General features: G+C 48.1%; 1 protein-coding gene across 1 annotated transcript in view; it reads left to right on the top strand.

Annotated features, from left to right (window-relative positions):
• LOC125705233 (macrophage mannose receptor 1-like) overlaps positions 1 to 20,548 on the top strand; it is a 108,034-nt gene that overhangs the window by 16,035 nt on the left and 71,451 nt on the right. The window contains exons 8-9 of the mRNA XM_048971676.1: positions 1,622 to 1,628; positions 2,480 to 2,746. Coding sequence (XP_048827633.1) covers positions 1,622 to 1,628; positions 2,480 to 2,746 — 274 coding nt within the window. The remainder of the gene's footprint in view (positions 1 to 1,621; positions 1,629 to 2,479; positions 2,747 to 20,548) is intronic.

Genomic DNA, 20,548 nt, shown 5'->3' with positions numbered 1-20,548 from the left:
GCTCCACTAATGTCCACGCTGGTCTCTGCCATCCAATAATTTTTGCAAAGCTGTGAGCTTCTCCATGATGTTATCCAGTTTGCGATCAATTGTCCCAGTCTGAGTGCTAACAGCTCTGCCCACTCCATCAATCATTCCGGCCAGCCTAGTGGGGCTTTGAGCGGCTGTCACCGTCTTCTTCAATCTTTGATAAACCAGGGCAATGCCTAATCCAATCAGCATAATACCTGTAATCATGGTTCCGAATAGGTAGATGTCTTCAATGTCCTCCACGGAAAGAGCTGCCAGGCACACGACCCTCCACCGCTCCCATCCGTCCATCGTGTAGCCAGCAGCATACATTCCTGCCGGACAGTTAGGTTCCCCCGAACCTAGGCTTCTCGTCGAGAAGATGGTGTCAATTGCGTTGAGAGACCAGCTGATCAAATCCATCGTTTTTCATAGTTTGGAGAGCAGGGCTGAGAGAGTCTCTCAAGTATAAGACAGTAGACTAGACGAGATGAGAGGAGCGAAGCAGGGAAGATAAGGGGAGGGAGAGGGAGAGAAGTGCGACCGCCTCCGCTGAGAGGGAAGGGGCACTGAGGAGCCTGGAATTCCTTCAGCCGGCCCACTGAGGCTGGTAGCATCAGTGGAGGGCAGAATCAAAGAGAATCAAATCTGTTGATAAACAGATTCCGTTCATTAGCCCGGTCCCTGCCCCCGTTCACTGCAATGTTACCAGCTTGCTTGTACCCAGTGATGGTCCTCATCCCATTCCACACTTACTTTGTGTTTTTCAGTTGTAGATTATGCTACAGCTTCTCCCTGTGGCAGTTTTTTTCCTGGCAAAGTTGAATCTTTAGTTATGCCTGCACCCATTTAAGTTCTTCCTTGTTTCCAGCTCTGAAGACCCACCTCTTATTAAGAAGGTCCTTTGTGATCTGTGGTTTGTTTTTGGGAAAAGAGTGCACTGATTGTGTGGTGATTGGTTGAACTGCTGGTGTGTAATTTGGTGTAAGGTATACAATGTTGTTATCATAGCTGCCCAGGGGTGGTAGCCTGACTGACTTGTATGCCTCCCTCTGGCATATAAGTCCAGAGTCCTGGATCCCCTGGTGGTCCAGCCCACAGACTGATGAAAGCTGGTGAGGCTGGAGGAGAGTGAAACCTGGTTGAAATAACCAGAAATGGCAATTTAGGCAGTGAGGTGATCAGTGGTTAGTTTGCTAACCACAGAATATATTTTATCTGTGGCTACTGCAGCATCTGCCAATGGGGGCACGTATAAGAGCAAAACAACGGCATGTAGAAACTCCCCAGGCATGTAATATGACCACAGTCCCACAGTGAGAAGCTCCATGTTCGCGTCACAAACCTGTGCTTTTATTGTAACATGTTCAGGGCTGCCACCATTTCTCATTTAGAAAAACTGCGATTCCACCTGACCCTCTGTTTACCACTTTTGTTCCTATCAGCAGAAATGATGTTATAGTCGCCTATTAGGACTATGGAGTACAGAGTGCTGGTTCTCAGTCAGGTTTTCGTGAAGCACATGAGACTGCAGTATTTGTAGAACTCATAGCAACTGGTCAGTGTTGAGAACCAGTTTGTCTTGTCAGTGACCTTATGTTGCCCATGATAGATGGCAGGTAAGGTTTGTACCTTCTGCCTCTACAGCTGAACTCCAGCTTTCTTACCCTGATGGTATCACACCAGCTCTGCAAGCAATTTGACCAGCATCACTGGCTTTGGTGGGAACGGGGGGTGCAGGTCCAGCAGGTCATGATGCGTATATGTGAAAGGTACCATCTGTGATTGAAATAAGCCTGCTGATGGTTATAGAACCAGGAAAACATTCCTGTTCCACGGCATGGTAGTCACAGGTTTACGTAAAAAGATGGAAAAAAAACAAACTTACAATAGTAAGAAAATGAAGAATACAAAGAACCATATGGGTGCTGTAGCAGGCAGCCACTCAAGGCACTCCATACAGATTATGGCATAGAGATTATGGCATAGAGATTATGGCATAGAGATTATATCATACAGATTATGGCATACGGATTATGGCATAGAGATTATGGCATAGAGATTATATCATACGGATTATGGCATAGAGATTATGGCGAAGGTTTTCCAATGGCTTTGCTCTGCAGATTTCCCCACAAGGCAGAGAAACAAGTAAATTTCAAGTAAATGACATTTCATTTGAAATGTCAGAGTGAGATTTATTCAGCAAAGGGTGCTGTATGACTCTGTGGTTAAAGACACTGTACCTGTGATCAGAAGGTCACTGTTTCAGCTCCCAGAATGACTGGCAGAATGATTTCACCACTTGGGTCCTGAACCAGGCCCTTAATCCCCAATTAATCTAGACTGTCAGATCCGGCTCTTTCAAAAAATGTACGTAACTTTAGATAAAACCATCTGTTAAATAGGTTAAATGTAAATGACTTCTGGATTATTATTGCTTCTTATGCTGTTTGCAACAAATCCACAGCTTCCACCTATGAAGATGGAATAAATGCTACATGGAACTTCACCTTGATTGACCAATATATGAATTGGTCCAATGCTCAGAGCTACTGCAGACAGAGTTACACAGACCTGGCCACTGTGAGGAATAAAGGAGATAATAACTTGCTACATAAAATGGTTACAAGTGGCACTTGGGCATGGATTGGCCTGTTCCAGGACACATGGGGATGGTCAGACCTCTCAAACTCCTCATTCCGTAACTGGAAAATTGGTCAAAATGATAATGTGGGTAACAGATGTGCTTTAGGACAGGTCATCTGGCCTGGGACATGGGATATGACATCATGTGCTGAAAAGCATCCATTTGTATGCTATGATGGTGAGTGATATAACTTTACTACAGTGGCTGATTCTCTCCTTTATCTATCCATCCATCCATCATCTTCCGCTTAATCCGGGGTCGGGTCGCGGGGGCAGCAGTCTCAGCAGGGAGGCCCAGACTTCCCTCTCCCCGGCCACTTCATCCAGCTCCTCTGGGGGGATCCCGAGGCGTTCCCAGGCCAGCCAAGAGACGTAGTCTCTCCAACGTGTCCTGGGTCTTCCCTGGGGTCTCCTCCCAGTGGGACATGCCCGGAATACCTCCCCAGGGAGGCGTCCCGGAGGCATCCTAATCAGATGCCCGAGCCACCTCATCTGGCTCCTCTCGATGCGGAGGAGCAGCGGCTCTACTCTGAGTCCCTCCCGAATGACTGAGCTCCTCACCCTATCTCTAAGGGAGAGCCCAGCCACCCTGCGAAGGAAACTCATTTCGGCCGCTTGCACACGCGACTTCGTTCTTTCGGTCACTACCCATAGCTCATGACCATAGGTGAGGGTAGGAATATAGATCGACTGGTAAATCGAGAGCTTCGCCTTTTGGCTCAGCTCTCTCTTCACCATGACAGACCGATGTAGTGCCCGCATGACTGCTGACGCTGCACAGATCCGCCTGTCGATCTCCGGTTCCATCGTTCCCCCACTGGTGAACAAGATCCCAAGATACTTAATACGGGTTTTACTGAGTTGTCCGCAAGGCTTACCCATAATAGTCCCAAGCCGCTGCTCCGTTATTAAGCGAACCCACCGGGGCAATACAATAGGGATCCGGGATCCTGTAGATCAGGGGTAACCAACATGAGTTGCCCACGGACTGCTTCTAAAAATAGCACAACTCCCCAGTGAGCAGCATCTAAAACGTAATTTTATCCTGTTGCTATTCTTCCTTAATCACATTGAGTTTTGTCTTTTTTTGGTCTTAGTGACAAGACCTTAGTGTCCACCTCACAGCCACTCTCGAGAGTAGCCCTGTCCTAAATGAAGCTGCTTCCCACTCCTGAATCTGAGCAGGTGTCCTTCTTACTCTGTATCTTTGACAGCACAAGGTCAGAAAATACCTGAATTAATTGGGGGTTAAGGGCCAAGGTTGCCATTAAAGGTGTTTTTATAAATTTTACTGATCTAAGTTGTTCCATAATTCACCGATAAATAAATCCATTTTTTATACAACCTATGCAGTGTAGGGTAAGCAGAGTAACTGTTGGGCACCGTGCACATCCAGGATGTGATACCGGCTTATCAGAGGACACACGCTGTGGGCAGTTTCTCAATTGTCCACTCAGCACTCAAGCTTCCTTAGTACTTAGTGGTCCTAAGTGATTTGCACATAATGTGCATAGATGAACGTAACTAGTATCCAATATGGTGAGACCACTGAGAAGGGGTTCATTATACTGCCCTCTGATGTCTGGAAAGAGTGGAAATGAAAAGCAGCTAACTAACAAATGCAGCTACCTAACAAAATGCAAGAGAGAGACTGGGTACCCTGCCAGTCAAAAGACACTTCCAGGATTGTCAGAATTTTCCAGAATACCTAAGACATCCTCTCAAGCTTTTTTACAGGTTTTCACTACAAACTGGATGCAACAACATGTATGTTTATTAACAGGAAATGTTTATTCAGCAAAGTGTTAGAAATAATTATCAGGCAGACAAACGAGTCAGCATGATAATCAGCCATACCTCACTTACCATCATCTGTCTGGTAGGCTGCCTGGGTCAGCATCTTATCCTGTGTCTAAGCTGCCACCTTGTGGCGGTACCCTGCCATGACAGCACCAGCTTACTTTATCTGTTGGCTCAGGCTCCTCAGGACAGAAGCAATAACTGGCAGTGTGGGAGCCCATGTGCTTGAGTAAGAAATAACATGTTGCCCTTAGGATTGTGGCCCTGACTCATTATTGTATGTCCTTCAAGAATAATACATCTTCGGAGAAACCGTCACTTCTTCACAACCTTCACACCCTGGTGCTCAGCAAAAGGCAGCTCTGCTAAGGTAAGACTTCACCTCAGCAGAGCCGTATTAGAGTAAAGTAAACCCAGTGGGGGGAGGGAAGATGAAGACCAACCCTCAGGAATATACTCAGGTCATGCTGATTGCCTTTGCAGACTCTTCACTGAATTATTCTGATTACAAATTTTATACATTCCAAATGTACAATTAAAAGACAGATGGATTCAAGCTGGATTTAATCTCCATTAATATTCAATATTTTCCTCTTGCGTTATGGCTCAGTCTTTGTGAAATAAATACTTCTACAAAATATCATCCATGAATTAAAAAAGGCACAGTCAAAAGAACTTCTTTATGTAACAGGAACATATGAAGTGAAAGGGGGACATCAATCTGCATTTCACCTGTATGTTTTATTTTAACAAACAACATCACTGCTAACTCTACCTATTACTCACATCACCTTTCCTATTGGGTCTGACACTTAAAATAGTATGGATTGTATTTGCTGAAAATAAGATAATTTATAATATTAACTTTCACAGTTAAAATACTTGTATAATTCATATAACATTTGGAACCATGCAACTGATTGGCTTTAGTTATGTAAGTTGCTAACAGGAGCCCCAGTTAAACAGTAAAATAGTAAAATATTTTGCAAATTATAGTTGATGGGAGTGAGTGTTTCTGTTGCTTGGCAAACTATTTTTTTGTGGAAAATCGTAAAAATGTTTAAATAAAAAATCAAGCCAAATATTATCTGTTGTGGCTTATTAGTTTTAAAAATGCAACTTGATGCACTGTTCTATAAAAGCAATAACATACTGCAGGTAGTGTGGCTGTAGTGCAATATATCACAGCTGTGATTATCTTTGTAACTCAGCCTGCAGCCTCGTGTCTACGAGTATCACAGCTCTGATATATTGTTGTACAACCACACTCCTGATATGTTATTGCTTAAATATGTTCATTTTTATTAATTTGCTTATCACTTTAATGTAATCATTTTTGCAGTGGATAGATTCCTTTTATAATTTTATCAATTTTGGTAATTAAAATGTCATGCATTTTATATATTTTCCAAACATGACGTTTTCTTTTTAAATTTTAGTTGGAATCATCTAATTTGTGTTTGTCCCACAGCCAAACAACCACTGAAATAACAAGAGCAAATGAGAGTGTAGCAGGACGGTTAAGGTAAGCTTTGATGTTGTGTTGCATTATGGGTGATGTCACGGGACGAGGTGAGCGATCGCGAGCAGAGCGGCGATCGTGCGGGAAAGGAGCAGGCAGGCAAGCGGGATACGGGAAAACGGGGTTTTAATCGGGGAAACTGGAGCAGGTCGGGAAACAGACATTGACAACATCAGACATCAATGACGGACACTGGACTCGGGTAAGACACGGACTGATATACACAGGACTGAGCAAATGAACTAGATACAGCTGGGTACAATCGGGAGAAAACACGTGGGTAGGCAGGGGGCGTGGCACACAGGAGGAGCCGACGAGCAGGGCATGACAGAACCCCCCCCCAAAGGCGCGCTTCACCGGGCGCGCCAGGGAGGAGGCGACAGACGGGACACGGGAACCGGGACCTGGAGCAAAAAAAAAAACAGAACCATCAACGAGAGACAGGAAACAGGACCGAGGCACAAAACACAGCCAGGGACAAGACAAAGGACAAAACCTGACAGAGGGTCGGGAAAGCAGAGAGACAGACCAGGAAGGGAGACACAGCGGGAACAGGAGGAACAAAGGGGCCAGGAGTGCAAGGCGGGTACACCGGGGCACAAGGAACAGAGACGGGCGGAACGAAAGGGCGAGCAGAAAACGAAGGGGCAGAGACAGGCGGGACAAAGGCAGGGGCGTAGGGAGACAAGGAGGGGGAACAAAGGGGAGCCCGAGGGAGCCCAAGCGGGTGACGGGAGGCAGCCAGAGGGGCCGCAGGCGGCCGGGAGGCCGGAGCCGGAGGGGACCTCGGAGGGGCCGAGGAGGCAGGGCGAGGGACCCGCGGAGGGGCCAGGGAGGGAGCAGGAGGGAGCACCAGGGAAGGGGACGAGGGAGCTGGAAGGGGCCAGGGCGAAGGCACGGAGGAGGGGGGAGCCGCAGCAGGCGGCGATGTCCGGGGGAGGGCCGGAGGTAGGGGCCCCGCAGGCGACCGAGGAGCCGCCGTCGGGGAACCCCCAGGCGACCGACCAGGACCCGGAGAGGGGAGCGAGGCAGGGCGACGAGGCACCGGAGGGGGACCCGCAGGCGACAGCCGACCCGGAGGGCCAGGACCCGCAGGCGGCAACCGAGCCCCAGCGCAGGCGAGGCAGGGCGAGCCAGGGGGCAGGGCGGGCGGGACCCCAGCCCTGCGTCTGTGTCCCCTCCCTTTACGGGACACAGACATGACCCCAGGTCGGGGTCGAGTTCGCCGGGGCGAGGGAGAAACTGTCACAGGGGGAGAAGGGACAGGAGCGCGGTCAGGAGCTGCAGGTGGCTGCAGTGGGGGCACCTGCCCGGGAGCTGCAGGTTGCTGCAGTGGGGGCGCCGGCCCGGGAGCTGCAGGTGGCTGCAGTGGGGGCGCCGGCCCGGGAGCTGCAGGTGGCTGCAGTGGGGGCGCCGGCCCGGGAGCTGCAGGTGGCTGCAGTGGGGGCGCCTGGACAGGAACAGGAGCGCGGTCAGGAACAGGAGCGCGGTCAGGAACAGGAGCGCGGTCAGGAACAGGAGCTGGCTGCAGTGGGGGCGCCTGCCCGGGAGCTGCAGCAGGCGGCTGCAGTGGGGGCGCCTGCCCGGGAGCTGCAGCAGGCGGCTGCAGAGGGGGCGCCTGCCCGGGAGCTGCAGCAGGCGGCTGCAGAGGGGGCGCCTGGACAGGAACAGGAGCGCGGTCAGGAACAGGAGCTGGCTGCAGTGGGGGCGCCTGCCCGGGAGCTGCAGCAGGCGGCTGCAGTGGGGGCGCCTGCCCGGGAGCTGCAGCAGGCGGCTGCAGAGGGGGCGCCTGCCCGGGAGCTGCAGCAGGCGGCTGCAGAGGGGGCGCCTCTGCAGGAACTGGAGCGCGGTCAGGAACAGGAGGTGGCTGCAGTGGGGGCGCCGGCCCGGGAGCTGCAGGTTGCTGCAGTGGGGGCGCCTGCCCGGGAGCTGCAGGTTGCTGCAGTGGGGGCGCCTGCCCGGGAGCTGCAGGTTGCTGCAGTGGGGGCGCCTGCCCGGGAGCTGCAGCAGGCAGCGAAGGCGGCTGCGCCTGCCCGGGAGCTGCAGCAGGCAGCGAAGGCGGCTGCGCCTGCCCGGGAGCTGCAGCAGGCAGCGAAGGCGGCTGCGCCTGCCCGGGAGCTGCAGCAGCGGCGAAGGCGGCTGCGCAGGCGGCGGCAGCGGCGAAGGCGGCTGCGCAGGCGGCTGCACGGGAGCGGGGTCCGCCGGCAATGGCGGCTGCACGGGAGCGGGGTCCGCCGGCAATGGCGGCTGCACGGGAGCGGGGTCCGCCGGCAATGGCGGCTGCACGGGAGCGGGGTCCGCGGGCGGCAGGAGCGGAGGGAGCTCCTCGGGTCCGGCCGTTGCAGCGAGCAGCGGAGGGAGGTCCTCTGTACCGGCGATCGCCGGTTTCTTTCTCCCTCGCTGGCGCCTAGCGGTGGCGGGAGGCGGCGCGACGTCCGTAAAAACGGACGGCGGAAGAAAGGCCTCCGGCTCCGGGTATGGGTAGAGGAAGGGCTCCTCGTCCTCGTCCTCACTGGAGAACCAGTACTTCCACACGGGATCGGGGTCGCGTGTGGTCAGCCTCCGGGCTGGAGGTAGGGCGGGTACTTCCCTCTCGTCCCCTGTCGGGAGCCAAAGCCTGGAGAGCGAGCAGGCGCCGAGACGGATCGTCTCCTGCGGGACTCTCCTCCTCCCTCTCCGCTTCTTTTTGGGGTCCGTCATTCTGTCACGGGACGAGGTGAGCGATCGCGAGCAGAGCGGCGATCGTGCGGGAAAGGAGCAGGCAGGCAAGCGGGATACGGGAAAACGGGGTTTTAATCGGGGAAACTGGAGCAGGTCGGGAAACAGACATTGACAACATCAGACATCAATGACGGACACTGGACTCGGGTAAGACACGGACTGATATACACAGGACTGAGCAAATGAACTAGATACAGCTGGGTACAATCGGGAGAAAACACGTGGGTAGGCAGGGGGCGTGGCACACAGGAGGAGCCGACGAGCAGGGCATGACAGGTGACATGTTACTGTGGTTAATACTGTTGCCTCCCACTTCAGGGTCTGAGTCTCCACCCTGTTCTTATCTTATCATCATGGGGTTTTCTCTGGGTTCCCCAGTTTCCCCCTCAGTCCCTAAACACTTTAGGTGAATTAGTGCTGCCAAATTTCCCATAGATGTGAATGGTGTGTGTGTCCTGTGAGGGGTGGTGCCTCGGCCTGGGTTATTCCCACAATGCTTCTGGGATGGATGGTTTGTGTTATTGTTTGTGTCCATGACATTTATTGCTATTGGTGTCAGAATGTAATCATTTATACAGTCATTATGAATTTTACAACCTGCTACATTAATGAGCCCATAGTACATAAGACTTTTTATTGACTCCTCATTAAGGTTGAATACATGCAGTAGGAACACAACACTCAACACACATATGCAATAATTTGTAATTTGCTGTATGTTATTAAATGTTATTATCAGCAGTTGTGGAGGGTAACTTATGTATCCAAAGGAGAACCATGCAAATGCCAGGAGAACAAATTTCACCAAAACAGAACTTGAGGCAGGAGTTAAATGCACGACCCTGGAATCATGAGGCTATGGAAAATATTTTCACCTCTAAATGTTTATCATCTATTAAAATGAAACACACCAAAGAAAACAATAAGGACTGTGAGGCTTGAAATGTTGTTAGCAATTATCTGTTTCTGGATCAGCACATATGAAAGTTTATCTTATACAGATGCAAAATGATAGAAAATCACTTGTATTATCATGAATTCAGTAGAAAGCAAACATTTCTTTGTGCAAATCAATGCATGTTGGGCTGCTCTGCTCCTCAGATCCCTCTGCGATTCCAGACACACTGAGGGTTCGTCTCCTCCACATTCTCAGACCCTTGAAATGGGAAAACACACAGATACACCATTCTGTTACCTCTCCTATAAACTGACTGCTTATTACATAATGTAGACTCGAGCATTATGAATTCCCAGTTTGCTGTATGATTCTTTTGACAAAAACATCTCTTAAATGATACAATGTATTATGTTACACAAACTGCTCATAGTGCAATAATAATTACAACAATACTGAAGATGTATTTACTTACACCTTCAATAACTAGATGTTGCAAACCCGTTACCTTGTCATTTATGCTCTTTAGTCCTTTGGATGGAAGATTTGGCCATCAGGTTGTGTCCTCCAGGATAATTTGGTGCCTTCTGACATGCCTGTGCTGTTCAGTTTCGCCTTTAGCTAGATAATAACACAACGGAATATTTCCTTGCGCATCTATTGGCAATTTGTCTCTTTCTCTGTGTAGCTCCAGAAGAGAAATGAACTGACCTGCGTTCACAGATGGCTGCTGAATGCAGGATCCTTTATGTCTCCATCAGTACTGACAGTCAGTCTCACCACTGTTCTCTTTCCTGTAAGAACTGAGCAACAAAAGAAGTCAGCTCACTTGGACACATCCAGTTCCATACAAATGTGTAATCAAATTACAAATAGTCATTTCTAAATATATGCATTCATTTATACATTAATAATTAGTAAAATGTACTGTGTCAATCATTTTAAAAAAGTTAAACCATGCAGACACACATGTTCATTGATTTAGAGACATCTGGTGCCTTAATTTTTCCTTATCTGAACCTGAAGCATTACTAAACATTTTTTCTATTTCTGAATGCCAGTTTTGGGTATCTGAGCTTTTTTGCTTAACATGTGGAAAGAAGAACATTCTCTGTATCCCTCATCATCACTGTTCCTTGTTATCATTATAAAACGAGTTAGTAGTTCTTTAAATATCAATATAATCAAATCGCTCTGCATAACACATATCACATGTACCATGATCTGTTACACCCTGATATGGGTTTATACCTCGCAGGCACTCAGAGCCTTCAGGCTCGGCTTCGTACCCCTGTACACCAGCATAGAACATGCGTGTATAGAAAAAGGATGAATGGATAAATTTACACCTTACAAATAAATTTTATTATTAAATATGGAAAGATGCATTATTATTATTTGGAAATCACTCTACATGCCACATCATTATCAAACAAAATGCAGTCACATTTGGAAAAATTGGAAAAAAGACTTTGTAATGAGAGGGTAGAGGGAGTGAAATGCACAAGCAAAACAAAGGGAAGACAAAACGACATTCTGATGTAACTCTGTAGTTGTACATGTACTTATTCTGCAGGTACTCTGTTCGTGAATCAGTCTTACTTGGATATTTAGAGCAGATGAAGTTGAGCTCCTTAGTCTCAGGCAGGCTGACCCAGTAATGTGGGTCTTTAGATTGTACTGCTGCTGTGGTTCCACACAAGTTACTGTTGGATATGTTGTTTGGGGCCCAGTTCTGGTAGCTGACATTTTCTGCACTGATCCAGAACCATAATTTCAGGTAGCAGGAGAAGCACAGCCCCAGCCAGACATGATCAGTGGAGGCGTCCTCAGCCAACCTACTGACCCAGTACTGGATCTCCTCATTGTGGACAGACACTGGGTCTGAATAGTTTGTTCTGCAGTAATTCAGGGCTTCATTCCAGGTCATGTTACTATTTACCAAGATCAGGTTTTCTGGGGCAGAAGGTAAGATGATTGTTAGAAAGCGGGTTCAGGAAAAAGTCATGTGACATTTGGAAATCTGGAGAAAGGAATTAAATTCCAGAAGGGTAGTGTCACACCCAGCTCGTACGATCCTCATGTGTGCCACGCCCCCCTCATTATCCACGTGTGCTTCCCTGATTGTACCCAGCTGTACCCTGTTGTCTTGTCTATTTCAGTCCCTGTTTTGCCTTAGTTCATTGTCTGTCATTGATGTTAGTAGATGTCCGTGCTCCTGTCCTGCCCGTCCCGCTCCTTTTAATAAACCCCTAGTTTACCCCGAATTCCGCCTGTCTGCCTGCTTCCTGCCTGCTGGCCTGCCCGTTCGCCTCACCCGTTTTCACGGATCATGACAGGTAGAAGGCATGAAATTCACAAAACAGTTTAGACAAAACAGCTTTCTGATGCAATTGTGTAGTTTTATGTGTACTTATAACACTAATTTTAACTTTAGGTGTAGTATATTTTTAAAGTAATATATATCAATGTATTAATGTCCCCTCCTGGAGCCGACACCTTATCGTGGTGGAGGGGTTTGCGTGTTCCAGTGATCTCAGGAGCTATGTTGTCTGGGGCTTTATGCCCTTGGTAGGGTCACCCAAGGCAAACAGGTCCTGGGTGAGGAACCAGACGAAGTGCGGCTAAGAAGACCCCTCCTGAAGAGAACGATTTTAGATTCACGTTTTCCCTTGCTCGGACGCAGGTCACCGGGCCCCCCCCCTGGAGCTAGGCCTGGGGGTGGGGCTCGATGGCGAGCACCTGGTGGCCAGGCCTACGCCCCTGGGGCCTGGTCGGGCACAGCCCAAACAAGGCACGTGGGTCCCCTCTTCAATGGACTCACCACCCATGGGAGGGGCCATAGGGGTCGGGTGCGATGTGATCTGGGCAGCGGCCAAAGGCAGGGACCTTGCCGGTCCGATCCTCGGCTGCAGAAGCTAGCTCTAGGGACATGGAATGTCACCTCTCTGATGGGGAAGGAGCCTGAGCTGGTGCGCGAGGTTGTGAAGTTCCGGCTAGATATAGCTGGACTCACCTCGACGCACGGCTTGGGCTCTGGAACCAGTCTCCTTGAGGGGGGTTGGACCCTTTTCCACTCTGGAGTTGCCCACGGGGAGAGGCGCCGAGCGGGCGTGGGCATACTTATTGCCCCCAGGCTGGGTGCCTGTACATTGGGGTTTACCGCATTGAACGAGAGGGTAGCCTCTCTTCGCCTTCGGGTGGGGGGACGGGTCCTGACTGTTGTTTGCGCTTATGCGCCAAACGGCAGTTCAGAATACCCACCCTTTTTGGAGCCCTTGGAAGGGGTGTTGGAGAGCGCTCCTCCTGGGGACTCTATTGTTCTGCTGGGGGACTTCAATGCTCACGTGGGCAACGACAGTGAGACCTGGAGGGACGTGATTGGGAGGAATGGCCCCCCCGATCTGAGCCCAAGCGGCGTTTTGTTGTTGGACTTCTGTACTCATCACAGATTGTCCATAATGAACACCATGTTCAGGCATAAGGGTGTCCATATGTGTACTTGGCACCAGGACACCCTAGGCCGCAGTTCGATGATCGACTTTGTAGTCGTGTCGTCGGACTTGCGGCCGCATGTCTTGGAGACTTGGGTGAAGAAAGGGGCGGAGCTGTCAACCGATCACTACCTGGTGGTGGGTTGGCTCCGCTGGTGGGGGAGGAGGCCGGCCAGGCCTGGCAGGCCCAAGCGTATAGTGAGGGTCTGCTGGGAACATCTGGCGGAATCCCCTGTCAGGGAAAGTTTCAACTCCTACCTCCGGCAGAACATCTCCCATATCCTGGGGGAGGCGGGGGGCATTGAGTCCGAATGGGCCATGTTCCGTGCCTCCATTGTGGAGGCAGCTGACCGGAGCTGCGTCCGTAAGGTGGTCGGTGCCTGTCGCGGCGGCAATCCCCAAACCCGCTGGTGGACAGTGGTGGTAAGGGATGCCGTCAAGCTGAAAAAGGAGTCCTATCGAGCCTTTTTGGCCTGTGGGACTCCAGACGCAGCTGACGGCTACCGGCAGGCCAAGCGGGATGCGGCTTTGGTGGTTGCTGAGGCAAAAACTCGGGTGTGGGAGGAGTTTGGTGAGGCCATGGAGAACGACTTCCGGACGGCTTCGAGGAGATTCTGGTCCACCATCCGGCGGCTCAGGGCAGGAAAGCGGTGCAGCATCAATACTATTTATGGTGGGGATGGTGCGCTGCTGACCTCAACTCGGGACGTTTTGAGTCGGTGGAAGGAGTACTTCGAATACCTCCTCAATCCCACCGACACGCCTTCCGATATGGAGTGTGGGGACTTGGGGGTGGACTCGCCTATCTCTGGGGGGTGGAGATCACTGAGGTGGTCAAAAAGCTCCTCGGTGGCCGGGCCCCAGGGGTGGATGAGATTCGCCCGGAGTTCCTCAAGGTTCTGGATGTTGTGGGGCTGTCCTGCTTGACACGCATCTGCGGCATTGCATGGATAACGGGGGCAGTGCCTCTGGACTGGCAGACCGGGGTGGACCGGGGGTTGGACTCTGTCAGGGCTGCCCTTGGTCACCGATTCTGTTCATAGCTTTTATGGACAGAATTTCTAGGCGCAGCCAGGGCGTTGAGGGTGTCCGGTTCGGTGAGCTCAGGATTAGGTCTCTGCTTTTTGCAGATGATGTGGTTCTGTTGGCCTCATCGGACCGGGACCTTCAGTTCTCACTGGAGCAGTTCGCAGCCGAGTGTGAAGCGGCTGGGTTGAGAATCAGTACCTCCAAATCCGAGACCATGGTTCTCAGCCGGAAAAGGGTAGAATGCTCTCTCCGGGTTGGGGATGGGATCCTCCCCCAAGTGGAGGAGTTTAAATGAGTCGAGGGATTCCCCAATCGCCGTTATTGCAGCAGTATGTTGCCAAATCAAAGAGCTTAGCCTATCCAGAGCGTCAGCTAGCTGCTGGATACATACCTGATCCACTGGTTCCATTCTGTTCAGGCGAAATCTTCTGTCAAAGATTAAGAATAAGGAGGACACTTGCGCGGATTCCGGAACAGAAAGTGGCTTTATTTGGGACAGAGCTACTCTCGAGAGTGGCTGTGAGGTAGACACTAAGGTCTTGCCACTAATTCCAAAATAAAAGACAAAACTCATAGTTAAAAATCAGGTGAGGGTCAAGTGATGTGTGTCAGTAATGAGGGGGCTCATACAGGTAATTGGTATTTGAGGGGGCAGGCAGGTCTCACACACACACACACATTTTATGGAATACTCCAGCCTGGCTCTTCACTGCTTCTGTGGTGGCCCAGGGTGTAGGACCCCCACTGCCTAATGACTATTTTTGTACTGAGTCTTTAATTCTTCCCCTTAACCCTTTCACACAGCACAATGCTACCCACACACCCTTTAGGATCTCCTGGGGCAATGACACAATGGGGCAAACAACTGAGTGAGCTGGCACGGATTTATTTGGGGCTCGGTTACAGATACTCCAAACTCCCAGGCAACAACCACCTCCCTCCCACCAACAGGTAAATCACACTACCACTACAAGTGTTATTTCTCCTTCCCCAATACTACTCCAAAACAACCCCACAGCACTCACACCTCCCCCAATATCCACTACAACTAATCACACAGTGGCACAGCACACGGCACCCTTATATACAGCACACTTATGCAGCGGGGAGAGGAGGTCAGTTAACATAGGAGAGGACAAAACCGAAGGGTGACCTGCAAAGGTCCCCCCTACATAAACCTAACCCCCAAACAAAAATGTAATAATAATAATAATAAATAATAATAACAATAATAATAAGAAGCGAAAATAAAAAAAAAGAGAAACTAAAGACTCAGTCCTGGGCCGGCGCACTTCCCTCGTCCGGCCCACAAAAACAACAAAAAAAAAAATAAAAAATAAAAAAAACAAAACAAAACTTAACTATCCCTTTTCAGCAATGCCGCTACCCTCCGGCCGCGTCCACCTCCTCCTGGAGCTCTCTCGGTCCCGTGGGAGATAACCGAAACTCTTCCCACTGTCCTTCTCTTAGCCTGGTAGCTCGTACGCCGCTCACCGCCTCAATCCGTTGGCTGCGATATGCACCAACCCGGTGCCTCCCAAGCCAGCCGACCCACGGCGGCGAGCTTAGACCTGTGGGGGAAACAAAGCCCAAAACAACCCCGGAACCACACCGTCCCGGCTATAACCCGAACGGATACGTCCTACACCCCACCGGTTAGGAACCTTCCCTTACTTCCGGGTTCTAAGCACGGTATCCCAGGCCACTCCCCCCACCGTCATCTGCGTCGCCTTCCCACTGCTCTTACCTCCCCAGACGCTATGGCTGCGCGCTCGCTATCCCTCTATCGATACCGCGGACCCGTGACTTGTAGCCTGGTACCTCAGCTCACTCACGTCCGCGGTCCGCTTGGGAAAGCCCCCATCGCCCCACCGACGCCTCCTTAAAACAACCGCCGCGATTACCTTCCGTCCCCGGACCGCGCTCCCGTCCACTCTGATGTAGCCATCTTTAAACCCGATCAAGTCCCCGCCTCCGCCAACCAAACTAACAAGTCCCGCCCCTCAATTACCAATGAGGGACGGCGCAACCTCCCCAAGCTTTCGTGGCACTGCTGAAAGGAGAAGGAAAACAAAAGAGAGTAGGAAAAAAACCAAACCATAAACAACCCATAAATTATAAATCCCCCTTCCCCTCACAGGGGACACCACACTTCTCATTGATGAAGGGCCTTGTCCTTGCTTTATGGGTCTTCAGCCCTGTTTCTAAGAGCCTGTTATGAATTGTCCTAGCAATGCACTACACACAGCTTAATGCTTCCCATTCTTTTCCATTCTATTTGAAGGTCACTTGACGTCTACCTCACTCACACACAACCAGGGCTAACGTTCCACATTTTATGGCCCGGAGGTTTAGAAGCCTTGAGATGAGGCCCAGTCTGGTACAAGGGCTACTAGATGGTCTAGTTATCAAGGGGAAAAATGACCTCTACACACACACACACACACACACACACTCACAATGCAATCCAGATAACAAGGGAGACCAGAGGCCAGTATTCCAAGTTTGATGGCTCAGAGATTTAGGTGTCTGGGTACAACTGCCTAAGCCTTAAAGATACAGTAGTGGTCTGAGCCATAGTATAGGCTGGTTAAAGGCGGGATGCACATTTAAGTGCTGAGAAGTGGCTGAACAAAGAACGAAAAGTGCTGGGGAGGGGGGGGGTCCTCGGATTTGGAAGCACAACCCACCCCCTTCCTACCTCACATACTACAGACACACACAACCATGTGAATAACAAAGATCTGTTTCATGCTATGCCTGTATATGTGTTTATAATTGTCTGGTATCGATATCTGGATGTTATGTTTGTTTGTGTCCTTGGACGATCTTAATGATTTGTGTGCTACTCTTTTAAATGGGTCCCACATATTACTGCCTACTCCATCCTCCTTACTCAAACAATTACACACACATACATCTTAGTGATTCCCCAGACTAGTAGAAGAAGTCTTTCTTTTTCCAACAACTCCCCTCTCTCTGCATGCCCCACGTTCCTTCTTATCTGAGTTGGTCAGGTGGCCCCTTCTCTTTGTCCTCTACTTTTTTATATCAAATGAATGAATCGATGCATGTATTGTTGAACATGGATCACAGATTATTGTAATAGGCCAAGCCAAGCACAAATTCTAATTTACAAATGTTTAACCGACACTGCTATTCTAGTAAACTAACGGCCAGGTTTAATTCTGTCTAGGGTTAGGATATGCTGTCTGGATGGGAATTTGGGATGTAACTTATGTAAACTTACCTAAAAGTGTCAACATCTGGTGATGTGCAACAATAAGCACCCTCAGTATGTACTGATGTGAGTCATCAACATGCACGGTATAAGTTAATTTGGGAATTAATTAATGTAGATTTTACAAGGTGTGAACCTCTTGGTTGGTATGGCATGTTTGCTGTGAAACTGATGGGAAAATTCACATAAATTCTAGTTTGATCAGGGATAGGGATCTAAAGTTACACGCTCTTAATGAAAATCAGCTTTAAAATGGCATCAGAATAGTTATAAGTCCCAACAGGGCTGCTTACACTCCTCAACCAGCCTGCCAGTAGATGGCCCAGGCCATTGGTCTAGGTGTTGAGTTCCTGATCAATCTTGGTCTTGGACCCATGGACCTTAGTCCTAGCACCTCAGACTCAGAGGCGTGAAGCCTTGCCCAAAGCCTGCTTGCAGAACAGTATTTCCCTTTTTAAGAGCACCCATGTAAATCTGGTCACTGCATTTCCATATTCCATTCTGTTGTGTTTTTTGTAGTTATTTGTGTTTAAATATAAAGCTATCACAGATATAATACTGTGAATGAAATGAAAATGTAAGAACCTTATTAGAATTTGGATAATACATTTAAAAAAACATGATGGCAAAAAAATGCAATTATGTCATTACTTGGTCACTGTCAGTCTAGGGGGGGGGTTCTATTTCTGTCCCTGTTAAAATTATTTTTTTCTGTCTCTGATAGTATCAGATCTATCAGGCAATCTCTTTGTGATGCCTCTGGTTGTGCACAAACCAATGCATGCAAAACAAAATGCACACATTGTTGTATATTTGTCTAGCTCATTTGTTTGTTATTCAAAGAAAAATCAGAATTTTTTCAGTAAGTGGAAAAACATTTGCATGTCTGACTAACTGAATGTGAAAGAATGTCTGACTAGAAGAGGATATGGCAGAATATATAGCGGCCTGAAAAAAAATTAAGAAAACACTATATTTTTATTTTAAAAATTGATTTTTCACAATATACCTGTCAGGCAACTTAAAGCTGTGATGAAAAACGTGCATTAGAAAAGCACTTGGCACATTTTAATAGGGAACGTGGCTTTGCATGCCATACTGCAAGCTGTTTTTCAGGTAGAAAACCAATCTGGCCCAGGCTGCTTTCAGCGTTTCCTTGCAGTGGCATACCTGCTGTGCACTATACATTTAGTATTTGCTTGGCCCAAGATGAACTAGACTTTTAAATTCCTATTAGAACCCTGACTTCTTATTCTAATCAATGAGTCCGCGTGCTCACCATGCCCTACTGCCATTTCACTGCATAGCATGTGCCACTGTAAGCACAATCCCATAGGGGCACTGCGAATAAGAAGCTTTTAATCTGGGCATAAAATACATCATTTGTAGAGATGGTCTTGATGAAAGAATACCAGTTTCAGAGAGTATTAAATTAAGCGATCGAGAAGGGTATGTCTGCATCCTGCGCAGTGAAATATTTTGGAATAATAACAATAAGTATTATTATTATCGGTGGCATGGTGGTGCAGTGGTTAGCACTGTTGCCTCACACCTCTGGGACCCGGGCTCGAGTCTTCCCCTGGGTCACATGTGTGTGGAGTTTGCATGTTCTCCCCATGTCGTCGTGGGGTTTCCTCCGGGTACTCCAGTTTTCCCCCACAGTCCAAAAACATGCAGAGGCTAATTGGAGTCGCTAAATTACCCGTAGGTGTTAATGTGTGTGTGAATGGTCTGTGAGTGTCTCTGATTATTATTATTATTATTATTATTATTATTATTATTATTATTATTATATGTGAGAAGTCAAACACAGCATACAACTCAGATTCCAAATTTAATTCATTTTATTTTAAAGAACAGTAAACTTTGTGAGCCAATAGTTATGAATCTGTAACATCACAATGAAAATCATTTGAATTGTCATCTTTTTCTTAGTAAAATAAAATGCTGCAAACATTCTTGTAGCCTTCGATTTAGCATACACAGTGCCCTCTACAGGATTCTGTTGAAATAGCACCCCCTACTTAAGGTGGCATGGATTCTGCTAATGAGAGTCTGGTGAATAAGTGGCCAACTTTGTAATTATCAGCACGAAATAAATGTTAGTGTAGTTACACCTGATATTGGGTATATATGAGTATTAAACCCAGATATTTACTAACATATGTTGGAAGAGGAAAAAAAACACGTTTAAGTGACACTGTGCTTCCGTGCAGGATTTACTCTGTGAATTCTGTAATGTGAATGTCACACCCTGCATCCCGGTGCCCCTCATTCTCTCCCCAGTGTGTAGTGAATAGAAAGAGAGAAGGAAAGCGTGAAGAAAGAAAAAAAATACATATTGTGGGGTGACTGATTTTCATTCTGTTACACATGCAAATATTTTTCCGCCTCCTGAATGAACCAGGATTGTTTTCCCCTGAATAACATTAAGGACAAAACCAACGTGCGGCAATGTGTGTATTATTTTACATACTGTACACAGTTCAGTGTACACCCAGAGGCATTCCAGAACATTCTATTTGATAAAGTGGATACTCTTGCTATGAGAAACACAAATAATCATTTTAACAGAGATAGGAAAACAAATCATCCAGCCTCACAGAAATCAGGTAATGGCATATACTGGTATTTCTTAAACATCATGTTTTAAACTTTTTTTTCCTAAAAAAAGATAGGCCTATATATTCTAATTTTACTGGGGAGTATCTTTAGGAATATTAAGATGTTAAATGTTACTTTATTTTACACTTTTACACATAGCTTTAGTTTTAATTAATAATACTGAATAAGCTACTTTTATCAGATGTGGATAATTTGATCAAATGTGGATTTTTTACAGTAAGTTGCTAATAGTCCTTTCTTACTCTAAACGTTATTCACTCCAAAGAACAAACCAGATATTATACTTATGTGCACTTTACATAAATTGTTTTTCCTAATATTTCTGAAGTGATATATATTGGTGCAGAGGTTGCCCGTCCAAGCTGAGCGTTCTCAAAATTGACCGTAGTTTTAATTAAAGGTGTGTGTTTGGATTAGGTTTGTATTACATCGTGGGGACCAAATGTCCCCCACAATGTAAGAAAAATGTGTTTTTTAATGCTGTGGTAACCATTTTTCAGGTCCCCACAAAGATCTGTGGATGCAATCAAAAATGTAAAAATGCCAAAGTCTCATATTTTATT

The sequence above is a fragment of the Brienomyrus brachyistius genome, chromosome 12 (assembly GCF_023856365.1).
Source record: "Brienomyrus brachyistius isolate T26 chromosome 12, BBRACH_0.4, whole genome shotgun sequence".
NCBI classification, from domain to species: domain Eukaryota; kingdom Metazoa; phylum Chordata; class Actinopteri; order Osteoglossiformes; family Mormyridae; genus Brienomyrus; species Brienomyrus brachyistius.
The sequence above is the reverse complement of the archived record's forward strand: the minus strand, read 5'-3'. Positions and strand labels throughout refer to the sequence as shown.